Raw genomic sequence first — 26,641 nt, 5'->3', positions numbered from 1 at the left:
CTGGTTTTGGACTTTAATTTTCTATAAATATCTGCTATCAAACTCATTTAATCATGTAACCTGTTCAACTATATCTGTTATCATTTGATCCTGGAGTATCATGATTGGTTTACTTTTATATACACACTCAATCAGGATTCTAGTATTGAAAATATAGGATGGACCTCTTTTTCTATTTATTCATTTTTTTTACATCCCTAAAGATGCAGTTCTAGAGAAAATAAAGAAAGATTACATGCTACAACATGACAGGGAGGACATTGCCAAAATAATGTTGCCTATTAAATGTCGATATAAATGCCAAAAAAATTTTATATGCTGTTAAGCTTATGTATGGTGCATTAGAACCATTACTGCCTTTGTAATTTTATTTTTTTTTTGAAATTTTTATTAAGTTAGAACAAGAATAAAAAATTAGGTTGATATAATAGTCACTATTTTATACTTTCTAACTTTGATTTGTAAATAATATAAATTTCTTAAGAATAATCTTTCGTTTTGCTCATTTTATCTTATTAAAATAATTATTTTTTTATCTCTTGATTCTTATGTTATTTCAAGGCTTAATAAATTAGACCCGAATATGATTTATTAAAAAATTATCACCTATGATAGAAATTTTTAAAACTTAGTTGCACACTGATTTAAAAGTGAATCATCATACATATAAATATATTTTGTCTTTTTTTTTTAGTAACTGATTATATATTAAAAATTATTTAATATATTTGTCCTAAGCTACATCCTTATTTTCTCAAAATTTGTCACTCTCAAAGTTTTGGATAAACTTTATGGATCTTAATTTAAAAAAAAAAAAAGTCTTATATTACATCTCTAGAATAATGAACTATTTTAATATAGTTATTTTTTTTTCTTTTTAGACAATACAATCAAAGTTCAATACATGTAATCCTATAAAGCTACAAAGTATAACATCAATTATAAAATAAAGTCAAACAATTATTACATCAGAATATTATCCCAATTTTTGAAAACTAATATGCACCTTCTCCTACTATTTCAGTGTCTAGAGCATTTTCTAGTCACTTCCAATTTAGGCAACCAATATAGTAAAAGTCATCATGTGCCGATCAGCTTCAAGTTCATAAAGTAATTATGAATAAACTTATTTTCTAATACCATTTTACTTGAATGGTCTAGAGCTTTATATTTAGAATATAATTATTTGTTTATGGTTCAATAATCACTTTTGCTTTTACCATGCACTTGTAAAAATGCAAAACTTTTTTCCTGCAAACAAAAGAACAAACAAATGAGATAAGATGAAGTCCAATGAAATAAAGTAATATTTAACTCATTCATCAGATAAATGGATTCAAAATGAAAAAATACTAACGGATAAATAAATGTTATTATATAATTCAAATTGTGAGACTATTCTTATTACATCGGAGAATCACTTTTTTACTTTAGTACTTTAAAACTAAAAAATTCTAAAAATCACAGCATGTCACAAATTAAGCACACAAAAAAATAATAATGGAATAAAATAGAGGTACAAGTTCCAAAATGCAAACAAAAAACAAAGTGCTACTTGATACTTTCCTACAATTAGAAAATATAGGAACTGCAACCTAACTTCTTCACGCACTTCATCATAATAGACACAAGTTTATACCAGGAGACACCATCTTAAAGGTAAAATATTAACATCATCTTCGTTTTACTATCATCTAAATTTTGACAAAATTTACAAGCAACTTAGATCTCTTACTACAATTCACACCTTGTTTTTAAGATTTTTTTCAAACCTGTATTCTTAGAACATTTGTATTATAGATACTACCAAACATTATCGAAACTTTAAACGCCAGTTAAAATATTGCATGATAAATTTCATGTTCCGAATATAAGGGTGGATGTTTCATGAAATGCATTTATCATAAATGCTTACTATCTTATGCCATTGTTAACTAAAGAGAAACAATTTTAAACAGATCATCAATCTTCACTAGTCAGAAACATTTATTTATGGATACTAAAAAATTATTACAAAATCCATTGAAAGATTTCGCTTTTGCTACAATTGACTGCACAAGTATTGTCTATTTACATAGATCATTACATAAATAGAAATACTGAGTTATGTACTAGTTATACTTGCATCGAGTCTTAAATTTATTGTGGAATCCTACTAGAACAAAAGCATCCAAATTCACATAATTTTCATAGAAAAGACAATAAAATAAAAATAAAACCTTACAAGAGTAGTTCGCACGGCAGACGCGTGGGAGAAGGATTGAGATCGGAGTTAGTAATGAGAAAGAAGAACAAAGCGACAAAATATAAAAAGAGAAGGGAGAAGGAGGAATGCGAAATAGGATTGTCTCATCTAGAGGAAGGGTGGAGAATGAATGATAAACCCTAGCAGAGACAACTGATTCATCTCATTGAATTTTGATAAAGAGAAGGAGAATGTGTAAAAGAAGTAAGAAATAGAGAAGCAAATTTTAATTATTAGTTTTTTTAAAAACAAAAAAATGGAGTTCTATTTGTAAATATTTTTACGGTGGTTAGGGATACTTCTACATAAAAGTGAGAGTAACGAATCCGTGGCCAAATGTTACAATTTAGTTACAGTTTAATTACTCTGTTGGTCTTTATAGTTTTGCAAAATTTTCAATTAGGTCCCTATACTTTTTTTTCTTTTAATTGGATCCTTGCACCACCTTTTTTCTCAATTAGGTTCCTCTTGGTAGTAATTGACATAATTTTATAGGAACTCAATTAAAAAAAACAATGCAGTGATCTAAATAAAAGAAAAAAAGTACAAAGGCCTAATTAAAAATTTCGTAAAACTATAAGGATCAACAAAATAATTAAACCATTAGTTAATAAGATTAACTGTACTAAAATGATTTTAGATTTTAAATTTTATTACTGATGATATAACACAAAAAAATTAAATATCACAAAAAAAATTTAGTTGTCCACTATATTTCCTTGTATGTTTGTACTCTCTATTGAGGGTTGCTTGATATTTACAAAAACCATAAGGAAAAATGTTTTTGAAAAAAATTGATGCAGAAGATTTTAGCCTTTTTTTTTAATGGGCCATGGAGTTAGAAGATTATATGCAGGAAAGTCATGCACCTTGTTTTTTCTCTAAAGAATGCCCATTTATTATTATTCGCTCTCAAAAGAAAGCCGATGTACCTAACTCATGTTTCCACTGTGGGCTTATTATACCCTGTTTGTTCTTTTAGTGGATACATATATAATTGCATAATTTACGATGAACACCGGATGCAGGACCAAAATAAAATAAACAAAAATAAAATTCATGTACACTAAATAAGACTTGTTCACATCTAATTTCCCTCTCAAACGCCCGTGCCCCTAATTTGGATTAAAAAGAAAAAGAAAAAGATGAGGACGAGAACATCCTAAAAATATTTACTATCACATGCAGAAAAGTTGCTGAGCTTAATGACCACAAGTCTGCAGGCTGCAGCATCAAACTTCAATACATCTACATGAAAAAAAATTGAAGGTTCTTCTTACAAGATATGGAATTATCTTAAAACAAAAATGTAAATTTACTAGCTGCATTTAGGAAAACTAACATGTGATTCTACAGTGGTTACATATATATAAAGATAAGATTATGATTTATGACTACCCTTCCTGTGTTAAGTGTTAACTCACGTAAATGCGGATTTTCAATCATATAAAATACGTACTATGTATTTTTTTGTAGGAACAATAATGAAAGCAAAAGTAAGGGGTCAGCATGGAACAAGATACTCATGATTCTCTTTAATATGTACTTGTGTTGTATGACTAAGGTTCAACCATATGTACAAAAAGTCACAGATATATATATATATATACACAATAGTAGATCAGAGACAAAGAACTCGCACAACATGTGAATGGTAATAAAATTAGATGGATTAATGCTATATGTGCTATCTTTGTATATATTTCCTTTTTATATTTTTATTTTTAATATTAAAAGTAATTAATAAGAAGTGATTTTTTTTTTTTAAATATACTTTGAAGATATACTGTACAAAGAAGGTATATATATACAAAGAATAATACAAATACTATTTCTCAGTTAAATGGGCTTCAATCCGTGAAATAATTGATAATCACTTTTGAAACATGATTATGGATAAAAATGAAATCCAGAAAATTAAATAATAAAAGCAGGGAGAATAAAATTCCGAAACGTTAGACATACAAAAGAGAGTCAAACTAGCATATATTAGTCAGTCAAACATGGCACTAAAATGCATGTAAAAGGGAAAAAAAAAGCATGGTAGTGTTGAAACATGAAAATAATTATTATTAATATACTATTTTTGTAATTATTGATAGAGTCATGAAACCACTCATTCTAAAAATTTAAGATAATTTTGAGATTTACCAAAAATCGAACTCTTGATCTTTCGGATTTAGAGTTCTGATACTATGTCATGATACTACTCATCCCAAAAGCTTCAGCTGATGAGAAAAGATAACACTAATGATTATATCTCTAATATTGAATCGAACATCCTTAAACCTCTATTATACACATTGTACAAATATTCTATTGAGTTCCTATACTTCCTCTGTCTATATAGCGATAGTGTCATAACTGCCCTTGTAAATTGTAATTGAATTACTATTGTAGACCTCAGTAATTACGTGACAGGACTCCAAAAATTTTAATATAAATTGATTGACTGGCATGCGCTTTAATCTACTATTCACATATATAGTAACTTATTACTTGTTAGCTAATAAAGAAAACGCGTTAACCTTTAAAGCTTTTATTATTTTACTTCGTAACCTCATCAGTCATCTAACCCCGTTTCTCACTCCTGGTTATAAAAGGAAATTTATGCCATTTTTGTCAAAATATATTTATATTAATACGGAAAATCTCGTAAAACAAAAATTTTAAAATTACCAAAACTTAAATACTTTGATTTTAGTCAAATGTTAATCCTATCAAAATATTTCACACATAAACAGATTGGGATGAATTTAATTGCCTTTCCCTTTCCCTATTTTAGGCATAAAAAAGTTGTCAACTACTCTTTGAATTTTGCGTGGCCAAATAGTCAAATGTTAAAATAGGGAAAATGATGAAACGTGAATTTTGTAATTGAATTGTCATTAATTTTTTCGCAACTGAATTAATAAAAGGGAGCGTAAAACGTCTTTTTGTAAAGATATTTACGTGTCGAATTATTATTAGACGTATTAATGAATTGGTTATTTTTGAATTTTTTAATAAATTAGAATAAAATCGATTTTTTTTATAACAATAACAGTAAGCCTATTTTTATTAGGGATTTAATTGTATTTTTAAATTTTTAGGGATTTAAATGTCCGAAAAACAAAAAGTCAGGAATATAATTGTCTTTTTATAAAAAAATTTAAAAATATTCGATTTAAATGGTATAATTCGATCGAATCAAATCGAGTCTAATAATTATAATGCTGACAATTGGATTTATTATTGTTGTTATAATAAACAGATTTTATCCTGGTTTATTTTTATTAACCGGTTCAATAATAATGTCCAATAATAACATGACATGTGTAAACGTCTTAAAAAAAAAAAGACATTTTTAGTGTCTTTATTAAAATGGTCTCCTTAATAAAAATTATTGTTAAGACCTGAAAAGGAGAATTGAATTACTGAAAAATCTTGAAAATTGAAACTTGTTCATAAATAGATATCAAATTTATTTAATCATAAATGTACACAAAAAAAGAGGATTACCAAGAAGAGGATAGAAGAACATGGTAATAAGGTGCATTATTAGTTGATAGCTGATAGAAGAACCGAAAAAAGACCAAAAACAAGCGATGAACATAACACAACTCTTGCAAGAACAGCGTTATCTACATTACAACAAGCACAATCCCTAATTAATCAATTAAAGCACCAAAGACAATCTAAAATTACAGTAAAAAGATTTTTGTTCTCTATGGCTTCCACCCCCAAAAAAGGAAAAACAAAAGGGAACCTTGAAAATTAAATGCTCCCTTCTGATCTTCACAAAAATATTGCAACCTAATGGAAACCGCCCATGGGAAGTGCAGCTTTAGCCGCTTCTGATTGCTTCGTAGACGGCAACATAAAAAATGCCATTATGCTACTCACGGCAGCCGCCACCGCACCTGCTACAAACGCCGGCAAATTACCACCTCCAAATAATTTGTCCCATGGTCCGCTGATTGCTGCCACTATCATCTGCATATATAGTACAATGGTACATTTTGTTAGCTAATTTAATTATTTCAAATAAAAAAATTAACTTTTATGAGTATTAAAAATATCTTGAAATAGACAACATATATGATACACTTGCTCCAATTATATCATAAATATATTCTGACCTGTGGAATTACAATTGCAAGATTGAGAACTCCCAGAGATAAACCTGAACATTTTTAACACAAAGGGTCAATTCTTTTTCTCTGCAATTTCCCATATGAATCAGGTGGTTTTGACTAAAAAATAATTGATTTCTAATTAATTTTATTTTATTTTAAAAAAGTGTAGTGTATGTCATCTTAGTATTTGTAGTGTGATACCTTGTCCTGCACCCGTTTCACTTGAGTAGATGGATGCTAGTGCAAATGGGATGCTAAATGTTATCTGAAATTCAAACAAAAATATCATTAATTAATATAGATTAAAGTAAGAAATGAAATAAAATAAATAATCGTTTTTAAGACAAGAATATATCCTAATAAATATGGCATGCAATTTGTATTATTCTCAATAATAAATTATAATTACCGCAAGCCAATGAGCTATAGCTCAAATGGCATAATCTCCCCCTACTCAATTAAGAGATTGCGAATTCGAGTCTCATATCTTTGGTAAAAAAAAAACAATTTATAATTACCGCAAGGGGAATGCCAAGAATGGCAAAGAAGGACAAGGCTCCAGCCTGAACGGCGGTGGAGGGATGACCAATATAGCGCGGGTTAAGATGGCGCTCATGCATAGCTGCCTTACTGATATAAACAGTCATGGCCAAACCAGCGGCAAGGATTAAATTGACAATTCCCCAGAGATTCTTGGCACCACCAACCGCACGTCCAATGGGCTCCACACCCAAAGACATAACACCCAAAACCACTGAGTTTATCAAAAGACCCAAAGCACCCTTCTGGACACCCTCTTTATACGCTTGATCCCCAACTTCCCCACCGTACACCTCTTTACCCATCCAATCAGTATTGTACAGAAAGTATGAGAACCACGCCGACCAGTTTATTGCCGTAACTGCCATCAATAATAACATTGGCTTCTTCAGCCCCTTCAGTGCCCCTAACATTTCTCCGAAGCATGCAACCACTGCGGACCTCTCATCTTCCTCTTCTCCCACGCGTGATTTCTCACGTAATACGGGCTTGTCCTGCACGTAGAACAGAGCCACACCGGTTAACACCAGTAGCAAGAGGATTGAGAAGAAGAAGCAGCTTTTCAAGTCTGCGCAGAACACATCACACGCTTTTGTTTGCGTGAATGGGAACACTTTGTGGAGGCTGTTAATGGAACCCGCGCCGTAACCCAATACGCTTCCTACTGCCATAAAGAATGAAAAAAACGCATTTGCCAATCTCGTTTTCCGTTCGTCTCCCGCGGCAAGGTCACCAAGAAACGCTCGACAGGGGCCTTGGAGCATGTTGTTCGCCACGTCCAAGATCCAGAATCCGATCACAAAAATGGCTACGGCGCGTGGACGGGTTTTCTTGGTCAGGTTGTCCCCAAAGGCGTGGCCGATGTCGGCGGCAAAGCCAATGAGAAAAACAGCTATGGCAACGGCAGCGGCGCCTGCAAGGATAAAAGGTCTACGGCGGCCGAGTTTGGATGTACATCTGTCACTACAATAACCGACTATGGGCTGGACAATCATGCCAGAAATGGGGCCACAAAGCCAGATGAAAGAAGACCATTGGTGAGGTACTCCAAGAAGCTGGCTATAAGGTGTTAAGAGGGAAAGCTGTAGAGCCCAGCCAAACTGGATTCCAGCGGCGATGGAGGCCACCGCCACCAGCTTCCAGATTGGACTTGGCTGTTCTCGTGACCCCGATTCCAGTTGAAGGGAGTTATGGGTGTCACCATTCTTAATAGTGCTCTTGTTTGAGGAGCTCATGGCGAGAAATGTAAAACAGTAAAAGAAAAAGAAAGAAAGGAGAATGATGTGTGCAGTATTTGAATGGAGAGAGAGCAGGGTCAGTGTTGGTGAATTTATAAGCGGATGAGGGGTTATGTTATGTTGCATGGAAACGTCACAGGGTGGTGAAGGAAAACAAAAAAGGAAAATAAAAAGAAAAGTAAAATTGAATTCCAATTAAAGTCGTCCTTATCCACTTATTCAAAGCTGAGTAATCCTCTTCATAAACTTTTTGCCAATTGTCTACTGCCGCTCCTCCATTATTTTCACACTACACTCTCCACTGTAAATTTTATCCCATCTTTTAATTACGAGGAATGTCAGGACTAGTAATTTTTGTGATTTGTAACTATTAAATAGTCATCAATAATGATTTTAATGGTGTAAGATTGGTGGGAGATTTTATCTAATAACTCACTTTTTTTTGTTGGTTATATACTGGTCAGAATTTAACAAAGTTGCTTTGCCCTAGACTTTTTCTTTAATTAATAACGTAGCTACACATCTCTATACCATATTTGGTTCAAAATATTTTTATCAACTTGTTTTTGTAAGCGTGTAAATCTATATCATTAAGAATTCATTTTTTAAAACTATCAACCAATTTTTAAAATAGGGAATAAACAACAGTTTAGGATTATTATTATTAGTTAAATAACTTATGTTTTTAAGACATATTTTAAGAGAATAATAATATTTTTTAATTTCTTGATGTATTTAATATATAAAAATATAAAAAAAATTATCTTTTAATAAATTTTAGTAAAATTTTTTATACTACTCATAAAATATATTCTTACTTTATATAGTAGCAAATTAGTCAAAGTCAGTCTAAAATTTTCTTATTATATATTTAGTAATTACTTCTGAAATAGATATATAGTATTAGATATAATAAATATGGGTTTTAAATGTTATATGAATGAAATTATAGATAGTAAGTTAAATAATTAAGGTAATTTAAGATTATTATCGGTTTAATATTACTGCTACAAAAATATTTGAGAAACAATAAAAATCAATCCAAATAAATCTAAAATTATTTTATTTTATATTTATTAATTTACTATAAAATAAATATATAATATTAGATGTAATAAAAATATAATTTTAAATAATAGTAAAAATAATACATATATAATTTTAAATATTATATATATAAATTTATAGAGATAAATTAAAAAAATAATTTTAAATTATTGTTGTCCTCCTTACAATACTATTCCAACTATGCCCCCTTCTTTATTATTCTCGCATATCCAAAATAAATGGTCAACTATCATTATTAGGGGTGGCAATATGTATCCTATCCGTGGATACCCAATCCGATCCCACCCGATCGGGTAGGGTTGCCAACCCGATCCGCAGTGGGTAGGGTAGGGTGCGGGTAGGGTTCTCGTGCGGGTCGGATAGGGTGTAGGTTGAACCTCAACCCTACCCGACCAACCCGCACTCTATATATCTTTATGTTATATACTTATATAAAAATATGTTTTAAGTGGATGTTGAATTAAAGACCTCTCAATAAATACAAAAGATCCTTAACCACTAAAAGAAAATCATTAATTGATAATTTAATTTTTTTTACATAAAAATCAGTTCTATTTTAAATTATCATCAAGTTATATAATAATGTTGTATATTTTTTGTAACCCGCGGGTCGGATCGGGTATCCGCGGGTTAAGAGTGGATAGGGTTAGGGTTGGGATATTTTCAACCCGCGGGTAGGGTTAGGGTTGGATCCAAACCCTACCTACCCCCATCCATTGCCACCCCTAATCATTATACACATATATTTGAAAGGGCTATGCTAAACATCTAAATATTTTTTCATCCAAGTTTTATTTAAGTAGGTCCAACATCAACAAAAATCACTCTCATTAAAAAAGCGTGCGCTTTATCTTCTTCTCCTCCTCCGTAATGCTTCTTCTTCTTTTAAATAATACACGCATATGTCATCTTCTTTTTCTTTTAAATTCACTTATACCTCCCCTTCTTCCTCCTCCTCCTCCTTCTTCTTCTTCTTCGCACACACAGATTCTTCTTCTACTTCTCCCCCTCCTCCTTTTCTTCTTCTTCTTCTTCTTCTTCTTCTTCTCCTCTTTCGTTATCGTCATTACCAACAATACCAACATTTTGCTAATGAATTATTTTTTCAATCGAATTAAATGGAATGCAATTGCTAAATTGAATTAAATTGAATTGAATGGACGCATGTGTTCTGGATCTAAATTGAATTGAATTGAATTGATAATCTATCTCTAAATTGTAGACAGAGGTGTTTCGAATTTGATTTTATATAATGGATTATGTTTCGTTCATTCAATACTATATAATTGTTTCACCATGAGTACGTGTTCTGTTCATTATGCAGAAAGCTGTTTGAAATTGATTTTATATAATAGATTATGTTTTGCCCAGTTAGTACTATACAATTGTTTCACCATGAGTATGTGTGTTTGAATTTGATTTTATATAATGGATTATGTTTCGTTCAGTCAGTACTATACAATTGTTTCACCATGAGTACATGTTTCGGTTCATTATGTAGAAAGCTGTTCAAATTTGAATTTATATAATGGATAATGTTCTATTCATTTACTATTATACAATTGTTTCACCATAGTAACATGTTTGGTTCATTTCTGTTATGCACAATTCAAAACTCTTCCTCCTCACGTTCTACTGCTTCTTCACCAAGGAGAGAAAGAGGAAAAAACAAAAAAATACAGCAGCAACAACAACAAAAGAATGACGATAAGGAAAAAATACGTGAAGAAAAAAGGAACGCGAAAAAGAAGGAGGAGAATGAGGAGGAAGAGGAACGCAAAGAAGAAAGCAAAGAAGAAGACGTTCCATGCGTAAGCGCGTGACCTAAAATTACTCGGATGAACTTGGATGTCAAAATTATTTGGATGTAGAGAATATCTCTATTTGAAAAGTGCTTTAAAATACCTTAATTTTTGAATAAATTTAATTGAGTGTTTACAAATCATTCTTATCAGTAATTATTCAACTTATAATTTGGTAAGTTATATACTGATATACCTATTATTGATCAGCTACACGCCATAATTCGAATTCAAATATTACAAATCAACGATTAATATTGATATTACACAAACCATTCTTAACGTCTTTATTTTTTATTATTAGCGTGATCATAACCGATAATAACTAGTGATATGCTACACATATAAAAAAAGTCAGCCTAAGGAAAAAGAAAAAGACAGTCATATGATATTATTTTTTTTCCAAAAAAGTTCATTAATTATATATTAACTTAAGCGTCAAAATATTTTTACAGTTATCCACCTTTTTTTTATTTTTGACAATCGAAATATAACTTATTCTGCGTAAAGTACTACAAAAAAAACACTCATTCAGGTACACTTGAAAAGTGTAGTCAAAAGTAAAAAAAAAAAAATGATGCCTTAAGCTAAGGTTACGCTTTTTGGGCTACGGAGACGCTTTAGTGGGGGATACCTATTCAGCCGTTGCCTATTCTCAAAGGCTACGCTTTTCTGCATTAAGGGCTACGTTTTTGGTGTTTGGGAATAGGGTGCGTTTTTCAAGTGATGCTATCCAGAACTAAAAGCTACGCTTTTTAGCTTCCATTTTTATTAGAATAGGCTACGCTTTTCAACGCTACTACATCACCTGTAAAGCGTAACCACATTGTTGTATACCATGGCTACTATTTATAAGTGTAGCCTTAGGTCCCTCAATTTTTTACTATATATATATATATATATATATATATATATATATATATATATATATATATATATATTCTAATAATTTTTTGTACAACTTAATATTTAGTAATATAATTACATATATAATTTTGCATTTTTTAATTAAATTAGTTAAATATTATAGAATGAAAAAAAATACATAATAATACTAAATAATTTCTTTAAATAATAAAAATATCTTGAAACAAAATATATTTATAATGAACCAAAAGTATTAGAATGAACATAATTTTGAATATTCATACACCTCACACTAAATTAAACATACCTATATCAAAATATACATGAGACCACTTAGAGTTTACTACTACCACTACAACATTTTCAGGTTGAGGTAACATTTAAAAAGTGTTGTCTAAAGGCTGATAAAAGGTTGCTTTTGATCTATGGCAACACTTTTGGACCTAAGGCAACATTTTTAGGCGGCGTTGCATATGCAGCCGTTGCCTTAGATCAAGGCAACACTTTTTTGTTTCAAACGCAACGCTTTTAAAAGCAACACTTGGTAAATGTTGCCTTTGGTTGAAAAACAACAACACTTCAAAGGTGTGTTTGAGACAACACTTTTGCAGTGTTGTCTTTTCTTATATTTTGACCACTACTAAAAAATATTGCCTATTTACAATAAAATTCAACGCTTTTATGTGTTGCTTCTAAGTTTGAATTTGCAATACTTTAAAGTGTTGCTTATTAGTTTTGAATATGCAACCTTTTAAAGTATTGCCTTTTCTTTTGAATATGCAACCTATACGAGTGTTGCCTTTTCTTTTGGATATGCAACCTATACAAGTGTTGCTTTTTCTTTTGAATATGCAACCATACAAATGTTGTTTAATATTCAAAATATGCAACTAATAAAAGGGTTGCCTTTTTGATAAAAATAAAAATTACTTTTGTATTAAAAATACAAAAAAATAAAATTTACAATAAAACTTTTTGTTCATACATATATAATTATTTTAATTAATAAATAAATTTGTGCACAATAAAAAAATTTATAAAAGAGACAATAATTAATAATAAAATTTTAATTAAAATAGACATTAAAAAATTCAATTAGTATTTCAAATACATATTCATCAATAATCCTCAACAAAACAATAAAATTCTTGTCTAACAATAATTGTCATAACAAAATAGTAATTAATATTTGTCAAAAAATGTCAATCTACTTGCATATTTTATATCTATGCTTGACTTGTTCCATATGCTAAATCTGCAAATAATATATATAAAAAAAATAAGCAACTTATCATTAAAACTGAAAAATTATAATAATAGAAATTTCTTGATGATATTAAATTGAGTTAGCTTCATATGTGCATTACATTGGTTAAAAGGTAGCTGCTCATGAATCATGATGCAGAGACAGTAACATCCCTAACCAACTAACACGCTAAGACTCTAACTAACTAAACAGTTATACACTAAGTCCTTGCACAACTTCTTTCTTCTTGTCTTCTATCTTTTTTCTTCTCTTAATATTTTTGCTAGAAAATTACTTCTAGTTTATAACATAAATCATTTAAAAGTATTAAAAGTTGAAACTTACATAGAGATCAGGCAAGTGTAAAAAATAGATTATTATCCTACTAAGCCGAAGATCGAATCTGAATCTAATTCAATTCAATATATTTGATAAATTCATTTTAAGTTTTTGAGCTAAAAATAGTTGGATCTGAATAATTTTTCAAAATTGTGTTAATAAACCATGAACAATTTCTGCCAGGATATAAATGAATTAATACCTGTGTTATAATTATCATTGTCACTGTGGTCAACCTGAGATTATAGCACACCATTGTCAGACCAGTAGAATAAATATGCAAGATCACATGAATGTTAAGTACCAGATCTATGTCTCAATAATCATATGATTTACTAAAAGCAGGAAAGGAAAAAAAAAACATAAAAGCAAAAACATGTGGTCTTGATTGAAGAGATTGACGAAGATTCCTATTATCATCTGAAAGTCTAGATATTTCATTATCCTTCTCCTCAATCATTTTATCAGCAATATCATGAAATGAAGCATGTTCAACCTATGAAGGGGAAAAATAAAGAAGGGGAAAAAACAATCAGAGGAACTAAAGTCCATCAGGCACATGTTTAAGAACTTTAATATCACCTTCAATTTTTTATATTGCAGTTTGAACTCTTGCAACTCCTTTTTCATATCTTGTGCAACAGTTGCTTCGTTTTCAGCCTTCATTGAGTCACATTTGACTGCAAAGTTAAGTTGAGGTTAAACCTTCTAAAATCAAATTCATACAAGTATAAGCTACAATTTCATCAGGCAGCCAAGGTTTGTTACTTCGCCACGTTTCTTCTACATTTTTAAGGCTTAGTCCCCATTCTTCTTTCTCCTTAAGGTGCTGAGCATTAGCTGAGTCAAGCTTTGTTTCTAAGTTCCTTACTAGTTGCTTGGAATTTTCAAGGGCCGTCTCTCTGAAATTTATAAATAAGTTGTTGAGATTGCTCTAAATTAAACAGCGAAAAATAGTCTATCCTCTAGTTGTAGATAAATCATAGCACAAATCAATGAGTCTACTCTACTCGATCTACGGAGGAGGGTTGATTGATTCAGGCTTTGGGAAATTGAAAGACTTTGGAATTAGGATGCTCTCACAAATCATAGCACAATTGTATTTTAAACAGTTACTTTAATAGAGATGCTCTCACAAAACTCGCACTCTGTTTTCTGCTTCAATTCAGGCAACACACTCTAAAGGAACTTAATCACAACGAAACTACTTATTTGTACTTGGAGAAAAACAAAAAGTAGAAAAAAGAGTAACCAATGACTGAGACAATATAACAAGATGCATATCAGAATTTGCAAAACTTTGGACTACTCTAGCAAAGTCACTTCATCTGCAAGGACAATCAATTAACAAGATGCATCAAAATCATTGTTGAAGAGATTTCTAGTCACCAAAATAAGATTTTAGATTCATACTAAAATATAATTCATATTATATACTAACCAGATAGGTCTAAGACAGTCTCTAGACTGTGATTCATGGATTGCACAGAAAACATATCCACTAGTCCTTCAAGTTCCCTTCCCAAGTTGAATTCAGCATCTTCTAGAATTAGCTTTCCTGATTCCACCTATATTCTATGAATCTTTAGAAAGTTTTTCCAAACAAGTGCATATTTTTTTCAAGGAACTTATAATTGAATGTTCTTGAGCAAAATAATTAAATATGTCACCTTGCTGAGATCCAGGATGTTATTAAGAAGCCGGAACAGCACCGTCAAGCATTTTCTTATATGAGTAACCGTTGCACACTGTTCGTTGGTTAGACAGTCGTCAGACATAAGAATGTCAAGTAGCCCAATTATTGCAGCCATATGTGTCCTCAATTCATGGCTGCAATGCACCAAAAAGAAGGATCCTAATTACATGTTTGATAAAACAAAAGTAGATACCAAAATTTAGACACAAGTTAAGAAATTGGCTATTGCTTGATGCCTCTGCCTTTCTTCCAGCATCAATTTTCATTCTTTTATAATGTTTCTAAATGTATATGGCAATGTCGTCTCTTACATGAAAATCAGACCAGACAAGTAAGTGCTTTTGTTTGCGGAGGAGATGGACAGAGTCGGTCATTGGCTTCAGAGTTCGATTGCTGCTATAGTCCAACACAAAATTTCAATAACCATAACAACGTGCACAATCTTTCATATTTTGACACAATGTGAAAAAAATACATAAATAAATGAAATAAGAATACATTTTGATTCAACTAACAAAAAAGGTTTTCATCAGCTTAGTAAAATGCCATAAATGAATGTGCATTGTGAAGAACAGAGGGAAATCGATTCTCCCATAAAAATTAATTCATGTGAATTAGTTATATATAATTAGTGCACTATCAATATTTCCAAACTTTTTATTGATAAATAAACTGAACATGACTCAAACCACTGATTGTGTAGAGGAGTAAGACAATGTTCCTAAAAATAAACAGAACAGAGCAAGTACAGCACCTTGTAATCTTTTTTTTTCATCATTCATCTTTTTTTGAAGCTCACCATTAGTAACACTTCTTTGATAATCTTCAGAGGAAAACACAGAGACATAAGATGCCTGTGTTCAAAGATTGGCAACTAAGCACTCCCAAACACAAAACAGAACAACAAAATACAAACCTAAGAATGCAATACTATTTTATAAAAATTATGAAACAATTAAACTATAATCACATTGCTAAATTGTGATTACTCAAAAAAGAAACAACAATTTAAATCAAACCTAAGAGGTATTTGAAGGTGAGCGACAAATCGGTAAAGTCTTTGTCCTTCGACATGATCGAACTCGAAACTACAAAAACAATGAAAAGAAGAAAAGGATTATATGAGCTTCTTCAATCGATTAAACTGAAAGAGATGTGCGTGGAGAGAGAGAGAGATGTATACTGGAACTATTGTTATTAATTCAACAATTCAATTATATTAATCAAGTAGTATGTAAAATCAATCTACAAGCCTTCAACGACGACGATGGGGGAAGAGACGTTGAGGACCGAGGCTGAGGCGAGAGGCTTGAGTGAAAGAGGTGAACGGCGGAGAGTTGTCGATTTGCCTGAGAGGATAGAGCACGGCACCACGGCAGAGCAGAGCAAAGGTTTCAGAACGCGGAGCAGAGCACAGGTTTCAGAACGGCGCGAGCAGAAAAACACGACGGAGCAGAGCAGAATAAGGCGTGAGCTCGAGCAATGAGAAACACGACGGCGGCGAGCAGAGAAGAGGGATTACAGTAGTGGCAGATCTGGCAGCGCAAGGTAGAAACAACAACAACAGCGCAAGGCAGAGACGGTGAGAAAGTGGCGGTGGCAACTTCTCTTTCCGTCGTCTTCTTCTCCTTCTTTCTCTTCTTCCTCCTTTGATGGCAGTTCTCCCTTTCTTTTCTTCTCTTCATCACTCTCTGTCTCTCTCCCCTCACCGTGTATTTTTTTCTTCTGTCTTCTCTTTTTCCCGTGCAATGGAGAACCCTAATCCTCTTCTTGTGGTGTTCTCTGATCTTCTAATCGTAATTCACTTTGTGTTTTATTGTTTTTTGTTATTAAGTTGAATTTGTTTTATTTAAAATTGATAGAAAATGATAATCAAAGTTAAAATATGTATTAAAGATAAAATTTATTTTTTAGAAGAGGCATTTAGACAACACTTACAAAATAAAGTTTAAAATAAATTTAAAGACAACTCTTATAAAAAGTAAGATATTAACTTTATAATAGTTGCTTCTGTATATTTGATGGGGCAACACTTAATAAGTGTTTTCTAATTTATCAAAAACATCACTTATAGTGTGTTGATTTAAAATATGTTATTATAGTTCATTTTTTTTGTCACTAGTATAAAGTGTTGTCTATATATATTTTAGACAATATTTTAAAGTGTTGTTTTAAACATATGTTGCAATAGACAAAAAATGTTGTAGTGTACTAAACTACGAAAAACTAAAATATTATATCCTACATAAGTATCTTCTAATAAAACTCATTAATCAATCATCTTTCAATTTCCAACACTCCATCTTTGCCAATAAACCATCATATGATAAACATCTTAATTTTCATTAACATCTTTAAAATTATCCTGTATAATTATATAAAAAATATTAGGCAAACTAAACATGGCAGTGGCTGCATGCTACAGTTGCTATTTTTATCAAATTGGCAATGTAATCTAACCGTTTTAAAAAATGTTTAACTATTCAAATGGGATTTAAAAAACATGTAACAATTCATGCATTGCAATAATGATGTGCAATTTGATCTAAAATCACAGAAATTAACAGCCTCATGAGTTTTAAACTTTTAATCATCATCAGATATTGTTCTTACGAACATCACCAAGCAGATGCAGGTTCTTGATAAAAGGCATCAGGACTTTTAAAAAATTATTTTACCAACATTTAATTGTATATAAAATACAGTTAAGAATATTCATTAAATATATGAGGATAAAGGACATCCCAAGTAGAGATCCTAGATCAAATTCTATGACAATTATACTACACCAGTTGAAATTTAGCATATCCGCTTCCTATAAAATATCTTATTCTGATATTCATTACCTTAATACCTTTTAATATGGATATTACTACTCTTCTACATCTTATATCCTAAATGCATCTCATGAGGGAAACATATCATACAAACAATAAGAATCCATGACAGTACCTACTACACTTATAAAACATAATCAGAGAACCAATTGCTGGAGAAATAGTTGTCCATGCCCAAAATAACAATAGTAATCTTTTTAATAAGGTCAGGAGCTTCCACAAATGAGATTTTTCAGCAAGCCATCTTCATAGAAAAACAAGTAATATATTTGTGCATTAATGCAATATAAATGGAACTAGTTATTTTGTAAGTTCAAAATGTAATATATGAGCATTTGAAAAATTACCTTGTGTGCCACAAGATGTGGTGGAACATTCTCCTTTTGCAATTGTTCCAGAGTTTGCAAGAAGATGATTAATTATAAGCCTCAAATTAACCCAAACAAATGCATGCAAACATAGAGTATGTCAGTGACATGATTGACACTAAATATCTGCTGTTGAATTCTGTTTTATAGAGGGGTGGACTAAGATAATAAGTGAGAGATTATGAATGTACCTTCTCATAGGCAAGGGCATCTGGATGTGCAAAAAAAAAATTGACATTAGCTCATCATGATTGCTCCCTGCTACCTCACCTGCACGAAGCAAATCAATTATAAATTGTGGTTAGACCACAAGATCGTAACTAAAAAATAGAGTTTAAATTCTATGCACCATTCAACATAAAACACTTTTACATTAAAATCTAATCTGGTGCTACCACGTAAATATCTAGTTAACATATATAGTTGTAACACTTTCATGAAAATTTTTATGAGTTTTTGTCCTCATCAACCATAATAATCAATTAAAACTACATATTAGTGTTCAAAAAAACACAAACTAACATTCAAATACAAATTATAGCAAAATATCTCTATCTATGTTGTTTGTTCCTAGTTTACCAAAATCAATCTCACCAGCTTCAAATGGTAGAGGTACCCCATCAATCAAAACTCCCTTTCCATTACTTTCCATGTTGACCTAATTTCAAACAAGCAGGAAAATATAAGAACAGAGAAAATAACAATAAAGTGCCTGAGGCTTTAAATCACAAGGCTATAACAAACAAACCTGTTGAATGTGTGGGGGAAGCTTCTCCAAGGCTTGAGAATAAATATGCATTGTGTGCCGAGTAGCTATGTAGTGTTCATACAAACTCAAGCAATATGTGGACTAATAAGAGGAAACAAAATCAGACACTCAGAAAAATCTTAATAGATTCACAGCTACAAGAACCCACTTTTAAAAAAATAAAATTAAAAGAAAAAAATTTGCAAACAAAGTTTAATAATATTATCCCACTAGGTGTAGATAGCTTACAAAGATTAGACAATACACAAAACAACAAAGACAATAACAATAACTAGAGTTAGATACATGAAACAACCGATGCTATTGTGCCCTGTCATAAGTCATCTTTGTGTTTATCCCATTCATTTTCAAATATCTTCTAATAATTTATGCTAAAGTTTTCTTTGTTCTTCCTCTCCTCTAAAATACACCATTTATAACTAACTCAAGCAATCTCCCCTAACCTCTCTGAAGCTCAGGAAGCTGTAAGACAATTAACAGACGGAAAAGAATCAAGAAATGTAACAGCAATGTAAGTAGTACATCAAAAAACAATAGAAATCAACAATTTTAGGAAATCAGAGTAGTCTATAAACCAACAACCCCTTAACACAGCAGCCACAGTACCTGAAAACCTGAAAATAATTGGGAAATATTAAAACCAAAAACAAATTTAAAATAAAATATGATGCTTCTTAATTAAAAACAAATAATTGCAGAACCTCCCCTAATCAGAACAATAATCAAAACCCCTAATCAAAAGTTCCAATCATCAAAATCCCTAATCAGAATAATAATTATTTACCTGAGCTTGAGCAGAGGTCAAAGAAGAGAAGAAGAAGAAGACTAGCGGCAGAGAAGAAGAGGACGACCGGGGACAACACCGTCGTGACCAAGACAGGAAAACCAATCGTCGTCGTTGAGGATCAAAGAAGCGTCGTCGCACTTCGCGTTCGTTGTCGCTGAGAGTCGTCAACTCGTCATCATCGAGAGGCGAGAAGTAGTGCAGCACCTGAAGGATTACATATGTTCATAACACGCAACGGAAGAAAAGAAAGTAATCCTAAAGATCTATTTTGTGCTTAAATTTTATTTCAATAATTTAATATATAGATCAGATCTAAATACCTGTGTACGCTAGTAAAAATCATTTTCTCCTTCGATTGTACGAAGGCGCTATGTGTATCCACACCGAGACCAACCTTTGCTGTCAACTCCTTGACCAATGGATATCTGATCTAAATTGAGAAATCTCTTGCAACTCTTTGCACACCATAAAATTCTTCTCCAAGAATTAGGCTCACATACGTTTATGTTTGTAGAGGTAAAAGAATAAAACTCTTGTTATTCTCTCCTCCGTCACCTTCCTCTACTCTTGGCATACATATATATAGTATGAGATTTGTTACTGATTTTAAATTTGAATCTCAATTCAAATTTAAATCATATCTTAAAATTCCAAATCTGAATCCTTCAAATTTAGGAATCATATCATAACTCAATTTGAAACATAATCAGTTAGGATCTCATTCAAATTTAGAAATAGAATAACTAATTCTTCTCAAATCTCATTTAATATTCTCAATTATCATATTATTATTATATCCTTGGTACTAGCAAAGAATATAATAATATTCCATTTGAATTAATATAATTATCTATTTGATTAAATCAAAATAATAATTAAATAATTTTATAGCAAAGATTAGAATACTTGTTAGTGTGTGACTCCATAGGTTCAATACTAAGCGGGTAGTAAATTAGTCATACTAAATTTACTAATCAAGGTTAGCGTCTAGCAATACTCCTCAACGATCCGATAGTATGAAGTAATATATTTTTACTAAGAACCTTAGAAGAATAAAGTATAATTCCTTCCATCTTTCCGACTCTTGGTTAACCCTTAGAGTATGGTTTAATTGTCAAACTTTAACTTGTTACCATTATTATAATGAACTGTGAGTGACTTAAGAAACTCATTTCTTCATTCATTCAATCCCCTTGGCCAAGGTTTTATTCATCTCAGTCATTATAATCATAGAGCTCAAACTCTTTACCGAGAGTTGACGGATTCCTTATTAACTAATCATTAATTCTACAAGTATTTAAATTATACCCAATATCCATTCAACTAGCACCCTAAGGTTTTAGGTGTCCGGAATCAAAGTATAATAAATACATTGTTAATTACTATGACAGTCGCAGGTCAAAGGAAACTCTTACTATGTTCATCTTGAGAATATCCTATTGACAAACATGCGGTAATTATAACCATTAGGAATTCTCAAAGTGAGTCAGTTCAATGGTCATATCTCTATATACATCATCTATATATATAATTTAATAAATGAGATCTATTAATCTTTATCCAATGAAGACCATTATATATATATTGATCTTTCTGGATTATTAATGTCCTTTTTAATAATCCTATGACCAAGAACAATTTAGATTAAATTATAAAAGATTTATCTCTCAATATTATGATCACTATCACAATGATAAATCCCTAAATTTAATCATGGACCTTATTATATTAACATTTTAATATAATAACAATAACAAATTATTTGACACATGATTGATTGAATTGTGGTCATACTCCTTATTCCCAACAGCACCGTCGTGACTCTAAGGCTGGTGAGTGGTGACGGAAGCCGTGACGGTAGCTGGTGAGAGACAAAGAGAGGGTTGAGAGGAAAAGGGTGATATGGCAGATGGTGAGAGGCAGAGAGAGGGCTGAGAGAGGAAAGGTGGCGACACCGTTCGTGAGCCATGAGGGGGACCGAGGGTGCATGATTGCGTCTTGTGGTGCTTAGAGAAGAGGGCTGTTTGCAGACCCTAGAGTGTATGGTAGTATGTGATTTGGTAAAAAGGAAACAAAAAATTACTAAGTGTTTGTATATTTGGCTCTAGATACATTAGGCATCACTTTTAAAGCGCACCCAAAACATAACAAATAGGTTACTTCTTAAAAGCGCTTCCTTTGGTATGAAAAGTGTACCTATAAATATCAATATAAGGCTACACTTTTTAAATGATGTCACAATTGTGTTTCCTATTCCCTTATAAAAAGGGAACACAGAAAAAAGTGTAGCCTATTCTATGAATAGGCTACGCTTTTCAAATGTAGCTTAAAAAAGTGTGGCTGAATAAGTGTTTTTCTTGTAGTGAAAACCAAGAATTGATAGTTTAAAGACGAGCTATATCAAAATTAAGTAAACAAAGACTCATACTAAAATAAAAAAGATTACTAAAAACTCCATTTGTTATTAAATTATTGTCAATAATTTAATAGTGGATTATATTTGGTGTTAAAAAAAAACCTTAGATGATAAATCGGAATTCTAAATTTAATACTAGTTTCTATATGACAGATCTATCACTTAAAAAGTATATTAGTAAATAGAATTTCTATCCTATTCTTGTGGATTAGTATCTTTCCTTTGCAAAGTATTGTTATGAATAATATTCAAGTTTCATCAGTAGATAATATTTTTAACATTTTTATTTTAGTTCCAATATTTTTAACTAATTGTTCTAGAAAAAGAGAAAAATATAAAATAAAGTTCGAAGAATAATCTTTAAGATTGACGGGCTTATAGTTTTTTTTTTTTTTTTTCAGTATCCAACTCTTTATTGCTAGAGCATTACTACTCTTTTAGTGGCTTTGGAAAGCAAAATTATTGATGAATTGGAATATATGAGCACAATTATAATAATAAAAAATGGGCCAAGAGCTATTAAAATCTAAAAATTTTCCTATGCGCATATGTGATAGATAAACAACAAATGTTTGCTGCGAAGTTAAAGTTGAAGAAGTAAAGTAAATAAATAAATGCATAAAAGACCAACCAAACTTAACACACGAGAGATAAATTTTGGGGCAAAGCATTTGAGTATATTCAATCCATCTCACAAGTACACTTGGTAGTCTTTTTTAGACTTGGAATATGAATTACGTAAGAACTTATTATATCATCTCAATTTAGAGAAATAATAGGAACAGTAAGATCGGACCTTTTGTCTTAGTGATACATACTTTAATGTACATAAAAAAAACTAGATAGCACTCACATAATCATCTTAATATGAACATTCTGAATTTTATGATGAATGTTCTGTATCTTATGCGAGGTGTTATTCAAAAGGGTTCCTTGTAGTGAATTTCCTACTATTTTACGATCAGTGTCCGCCACCAACGACCATAGAAGCTTTGGTTGCATCCGATTTCTTTATGGACGGAAGCATGACAATTGCCATTGCACCACTCACAGCCGCCGCTATCGCACCCATCACAAATGCAGGCAAGTTCCCTCCGCCGAACCAAGCATCCACTTGTCCACTCACTGTTGACACTATCATCTACATACACATTTTATATAATATAAATTTGAGTCAATACAAACCTTATTAAATTAACTCCATAATTCCAATAAATTAAATTAAAATAATATATATACAAACCTGTGGGATCACAATGGCAAGATTGAGAACCCCAAGAGACAAGCCTTGGCCTGCTCCACTGGTGGCTGAGTAGACTGATGCTAGAGCGAATGGAACGCTGAAATTGATCTGAAAACAAAAACAAACCACCGCATAAGCTAAAACGAAGTTGATAAATTAATGAAAGGAGAAAGTAGGATCGATGATTACCGCAAGTGGAATACCGATGACGGCGAAAAAAGTCATGGCACCAACCCTTACGCCGGTAGCTGGAGGAACATAATGGCCGGCACGATGGCGGTCAAACTCGGCAACCTTGGTGATGTAAATTGTAGAAAGCAATCCACCGGAAAGGATGAAGTTAACAATACCCCAAAGGTTCTTTGCTCCACCCATGATATTGCTAGCCGGTTCAACTCCCAATGACATAACTGCCAAAACGATAGCGTTTATCATCAAACCCAACGATCCAGCGCGGACACCCTTGTCGTAGGCCTCGTCACCCACGTTACCACCGTACACCTCCTTCCCCATCCAGTCGGTGTTGAACAAGAAGAATGGGAACCAACCGATCCAGTTGATGATTTCTCCAAAGCATCCTGCCGAACGAGAAGAGTCCTCAGTGCCTTCAATGTCCTCATTTTTCTTTGCCTCTGAGAGGGGAACATCTTCAACGAAGAACATGGCAAGGCCAGCCAGGGTAAGGAGGAGAAGGATGGAGATGAAGAAGCAGCTCTTGAGGTTAGCACAGAACTTGTCGCATGCCTCCGTGTTCGAGAACGGAAATGCTTTGTGTAGATTTTCATATGAACCTGCCGCGTAGCCGAGGATGTTACCTATTGCCATGAAGAAAGAGAAGAAGGCATTGGCCATTCGGATCTTGCCTTCGTCTCCGGCAGACAGGTCGCCCAAGAAGGCGCGGCAAGGCCCTTGGAGCATATTGTTGGCCACGTCTAGAACCCAAAAGCCGATGACGAATATGGCAACAGCTCGAGGGCGGGTTTTCTTCGTAATGTCATCGCCGAAGGAGTGACCGAGGTCAGCAGCGTATCCGATGAGAAAGACGGCGATGATGACAGAAAGGGCTCCAGTGATGATAAAAGGTTTACGGCGGCCGAGTCTTGAGTTGCAACGATCACTGTAGTATCCCACAATGGGCTGGACTACCATCCCGGAGATGGGACCACACAGCCAAATGAAGGAGGCCCACACGTGTGGGACCCCCAACAGTTGGACGTATGGTGTGAGGAGGGAGAGTTGTAGGGCCCACCCAAACTGGATGCCAGCAGCAACGGATGCAACTGAAATAATCTTCAAAATGGGTGTAATATTCGTGGTTGTAGCCGTCTCCAGCTGAAGTGAGCTCTTCGTTGGGGACTCCATTTTAAAAACACGTCCCTTATGTTCCCTTCAGTTCTTGGTTTTCCTTTGAAGCGAAAAATGGATTAATTGCTTCGGAATTGAATCAAAGAAGGACTTAGAGTTGTTGCTTATGGAGAACGAATGAGAAGTGCTTTAATTTATAGTTTATGCATGCATGGACAACTCCAAGCTCACCTCAAAGTAATGGTTGTTAACCGATAATCCAGGATAGCTTAATGATTATCTTAATTCTTAATATGGTAACACATATATCACGTTTTTCAATGCTTAGCTTTGAACCAGTCTGGCCATGTCTTCCTCAATCATATATGACCCGAAACCGGAGCAATAGTGAATTGTTCATATTCTATTTTTGGATAAGTCTCCAGTGTAAGTAACTAATTCCATCTCTACAAAATGTTTTTTCACTTACAACAACGAGAGAAAAAAAACAGACGTAACTATATACCCATTATTTATTTATTATTGAATTATATAAATTATAAAAATAATTAAATATATTTACTGATGATATATCAATAAATACTTTAGAGATCGACATAAATTATACTTGTAAATTTAATACTTTCATTGTCATATCAATTGAAAAATGAATCTACCAACAAATTAAATAAATAAATATTAGAGTACTCTTTTTTATATTTATCTTTTTTTATTTAATATTTTTTGTACCTGGAGATTCAGATAAAATCTAGATTAATAATTAACATTTGAAGTTTATAAGTATATATGGTACGTATAAAAAATATCATTAAATAAAGATATACTTCATTTCATTTTCTCTCATATCTGATCATATTGGCCATCTTCGGAGAATACCAAATAATGAGGAGTGTTAGAGGCCAGCAATTTTTGTGTTTTATAATCATTAATTGACCATCAATAGTATTTTTAATGGTGTGAGATTACATCCAATAGTGGGAGATCACTCACTTTTCTTTTGATGGTTAAGTGTTGCCACAAAATACAAAAGTTGCTAGCCTCCTAGACTTTCTCTCAAAAATAATTATAACTTGATAGAGAGAAAGCTACTCAAAATTTCAAGATTCATTAAGAATCTGTTAATAAAATTAAACATAATCAGTTACTTGATAGGCAATTCTATTTGTTAGTTACTTGAGAGTGAAGTTAACCTCATGTATTAATAAATAAAATATAAATAATAATTATTGTTGCAACTTACCGCACCAAGGTATAATTTAATTTGTCCGTTGCTTAGTCTTCGAGACATTGTTTTATTTGGCGGGAATAAATACCTGTAAAAGATATTTCTATATACAAATCAATGTTTATATATATTGAAATCACTACCAGAAACACCAAGAGTTTGTCATGACAAAATGTCCACAGATGCATTAAAGTGACAAAATTATATTACCGTGCTTGAAATTTGCTACGAAAAAGGATTCTGTAGTAGAATTGCGCTTTGGACTTTTCGATTTGCCACCCTAATATCATCACCGTGACTAATTATTTGGGCAGCGAAACAAATTACATTATTTCCTCCATTCTTTTTTATTTTTGTTGGATTATTCTCTCTCTATTTTAATTTTTGTTCTTAGAATTTTTCAAATCAAATTTCTAATTTTTTTGCTTCAGTTTTGTGAGTGTCGTCTAATCTGCTAAGTGTGTCTTGCTATCGATCTCGTTTTCTCCCTCAAATCCAACCCCCAATCTCTCGTTGTCCTTGCTATCGCTAT

At 32.1% G+C, this 26,641-nt stretch overlaps 3 protein-coding genes across 4 annotated transcripts; all 3 read right to left on the bottom strand.

The window, feature by feature from the left end:
• Positions 1 to 5,685: 5,685 nt before the first annotated feature.
• Positions 5,686 to 8,316, bottom strand: LOC112752042 (sucrose transport protein SUC8). 2 transcript variants are annotated; one of them, XM_025801414.2, is made up of 4 exons: positions 6,882 to 8,316; positions 6,565 to 6,628; positions 6,367 to 6,410; positions 5,686 to 6,220 (listed from the first exon to the last, which is right to left on the bottom strand). In XM_025801414.2, the coding sequence occupies exons 1-4, from the start codon at positions 8,265 to 8,267 to the stop codon at positions 6,041 to 6,043; spliced, it is 1,674 nt and encodes a 557-aa protein (XP_025657199.2). In that variant the 5' UTR covers positions 8,268 to 8,316; the 3' UTR covers positions 5,686 to 6,040. The 2 variants fall into 2 exon arrangements, with proteins under 2 accessions (XP_025657199.2, XP_029148594.2); XM_029292761.2 differs by lacking the exon at positions 6,367 to 6,410 and having other exon boundaries at positions 6,882 to 8,295.
• Positions 8,317 to 13,104: 4,788 nt separating this feature from the next.
• Positions 13,105 to 15,274, bottom strand: LOC112747299 (uncharacterized). The gene is made up of 8 exons (XM_072227429.1): positions 15,134 to 15,274; positions 14,905 to 15,031; positions 14,773 to 14,791; positions 14,232 to 14,365; positions 14,046 to 14,143; positions 13,840 to 13,959; positions 13,666 to 13,699; positions 13,105 to 13,133 (listed from the first exon to the last, which is right to left on the bottom strand). The coding sequence occupies exons 1-8, from the start codon at positions 15,272 to 15,274 to the stop codon at positions 13,105 to 13,107; spliced, it is 702 nt and encodes a 233-aa protein (XP_072083530.1).
• Positions 15,275 to 23,076: 7,802 nt separating this feature from the next.
• Positions 23,077 to 25,030, bottom strand: LOC112747301 (sucrose transport protein SUC1-like). Its single transcript, XM_025795250.3, has 3 exons — positions 23,769 to 25,030; positions 23,580 to 23,687; positions 23,077 to 23,477 (listed from the first exon to the last, which is right to left on the bottom strand). The coding sequence occupies exons 1-3, from the start codon at positions 24,939 to 24,941 to the stop codon at positions 23,298 to 23,300; spliced, it is 1,461 nt and encodes a 486-aa protein (XP_025651035.1). The 5' UTR covers positions 24,942 to 25,030; the 3' UTR covers positions 23,077 to 23,297.
• Between the last annotated feature and the right edge of the window lie 1,611 nt (positions 25,031 to 26,641).

Source organism: Arachis hypogaea, chromosome 19 (genome assembly GCF_003086295.3).
Source record: "Arachis hypogaea cultivar Tifrunner chromosome 19, arahy.Tifrunner.gnm2.J5K5, whole genome shotgun sequence".
Lineage (NCBI taxonomy): Eukaryota > Viridiplantae > Streptophyta > Magnoliopsida > Fabales > Fabaceae > Arachis > Arachis hypogaea.
The sequence above is the reverse complement of the archived record's forward strand: the minus strand, read 5'-3'. Positions and strand labels throughout refer to the sequence as shown.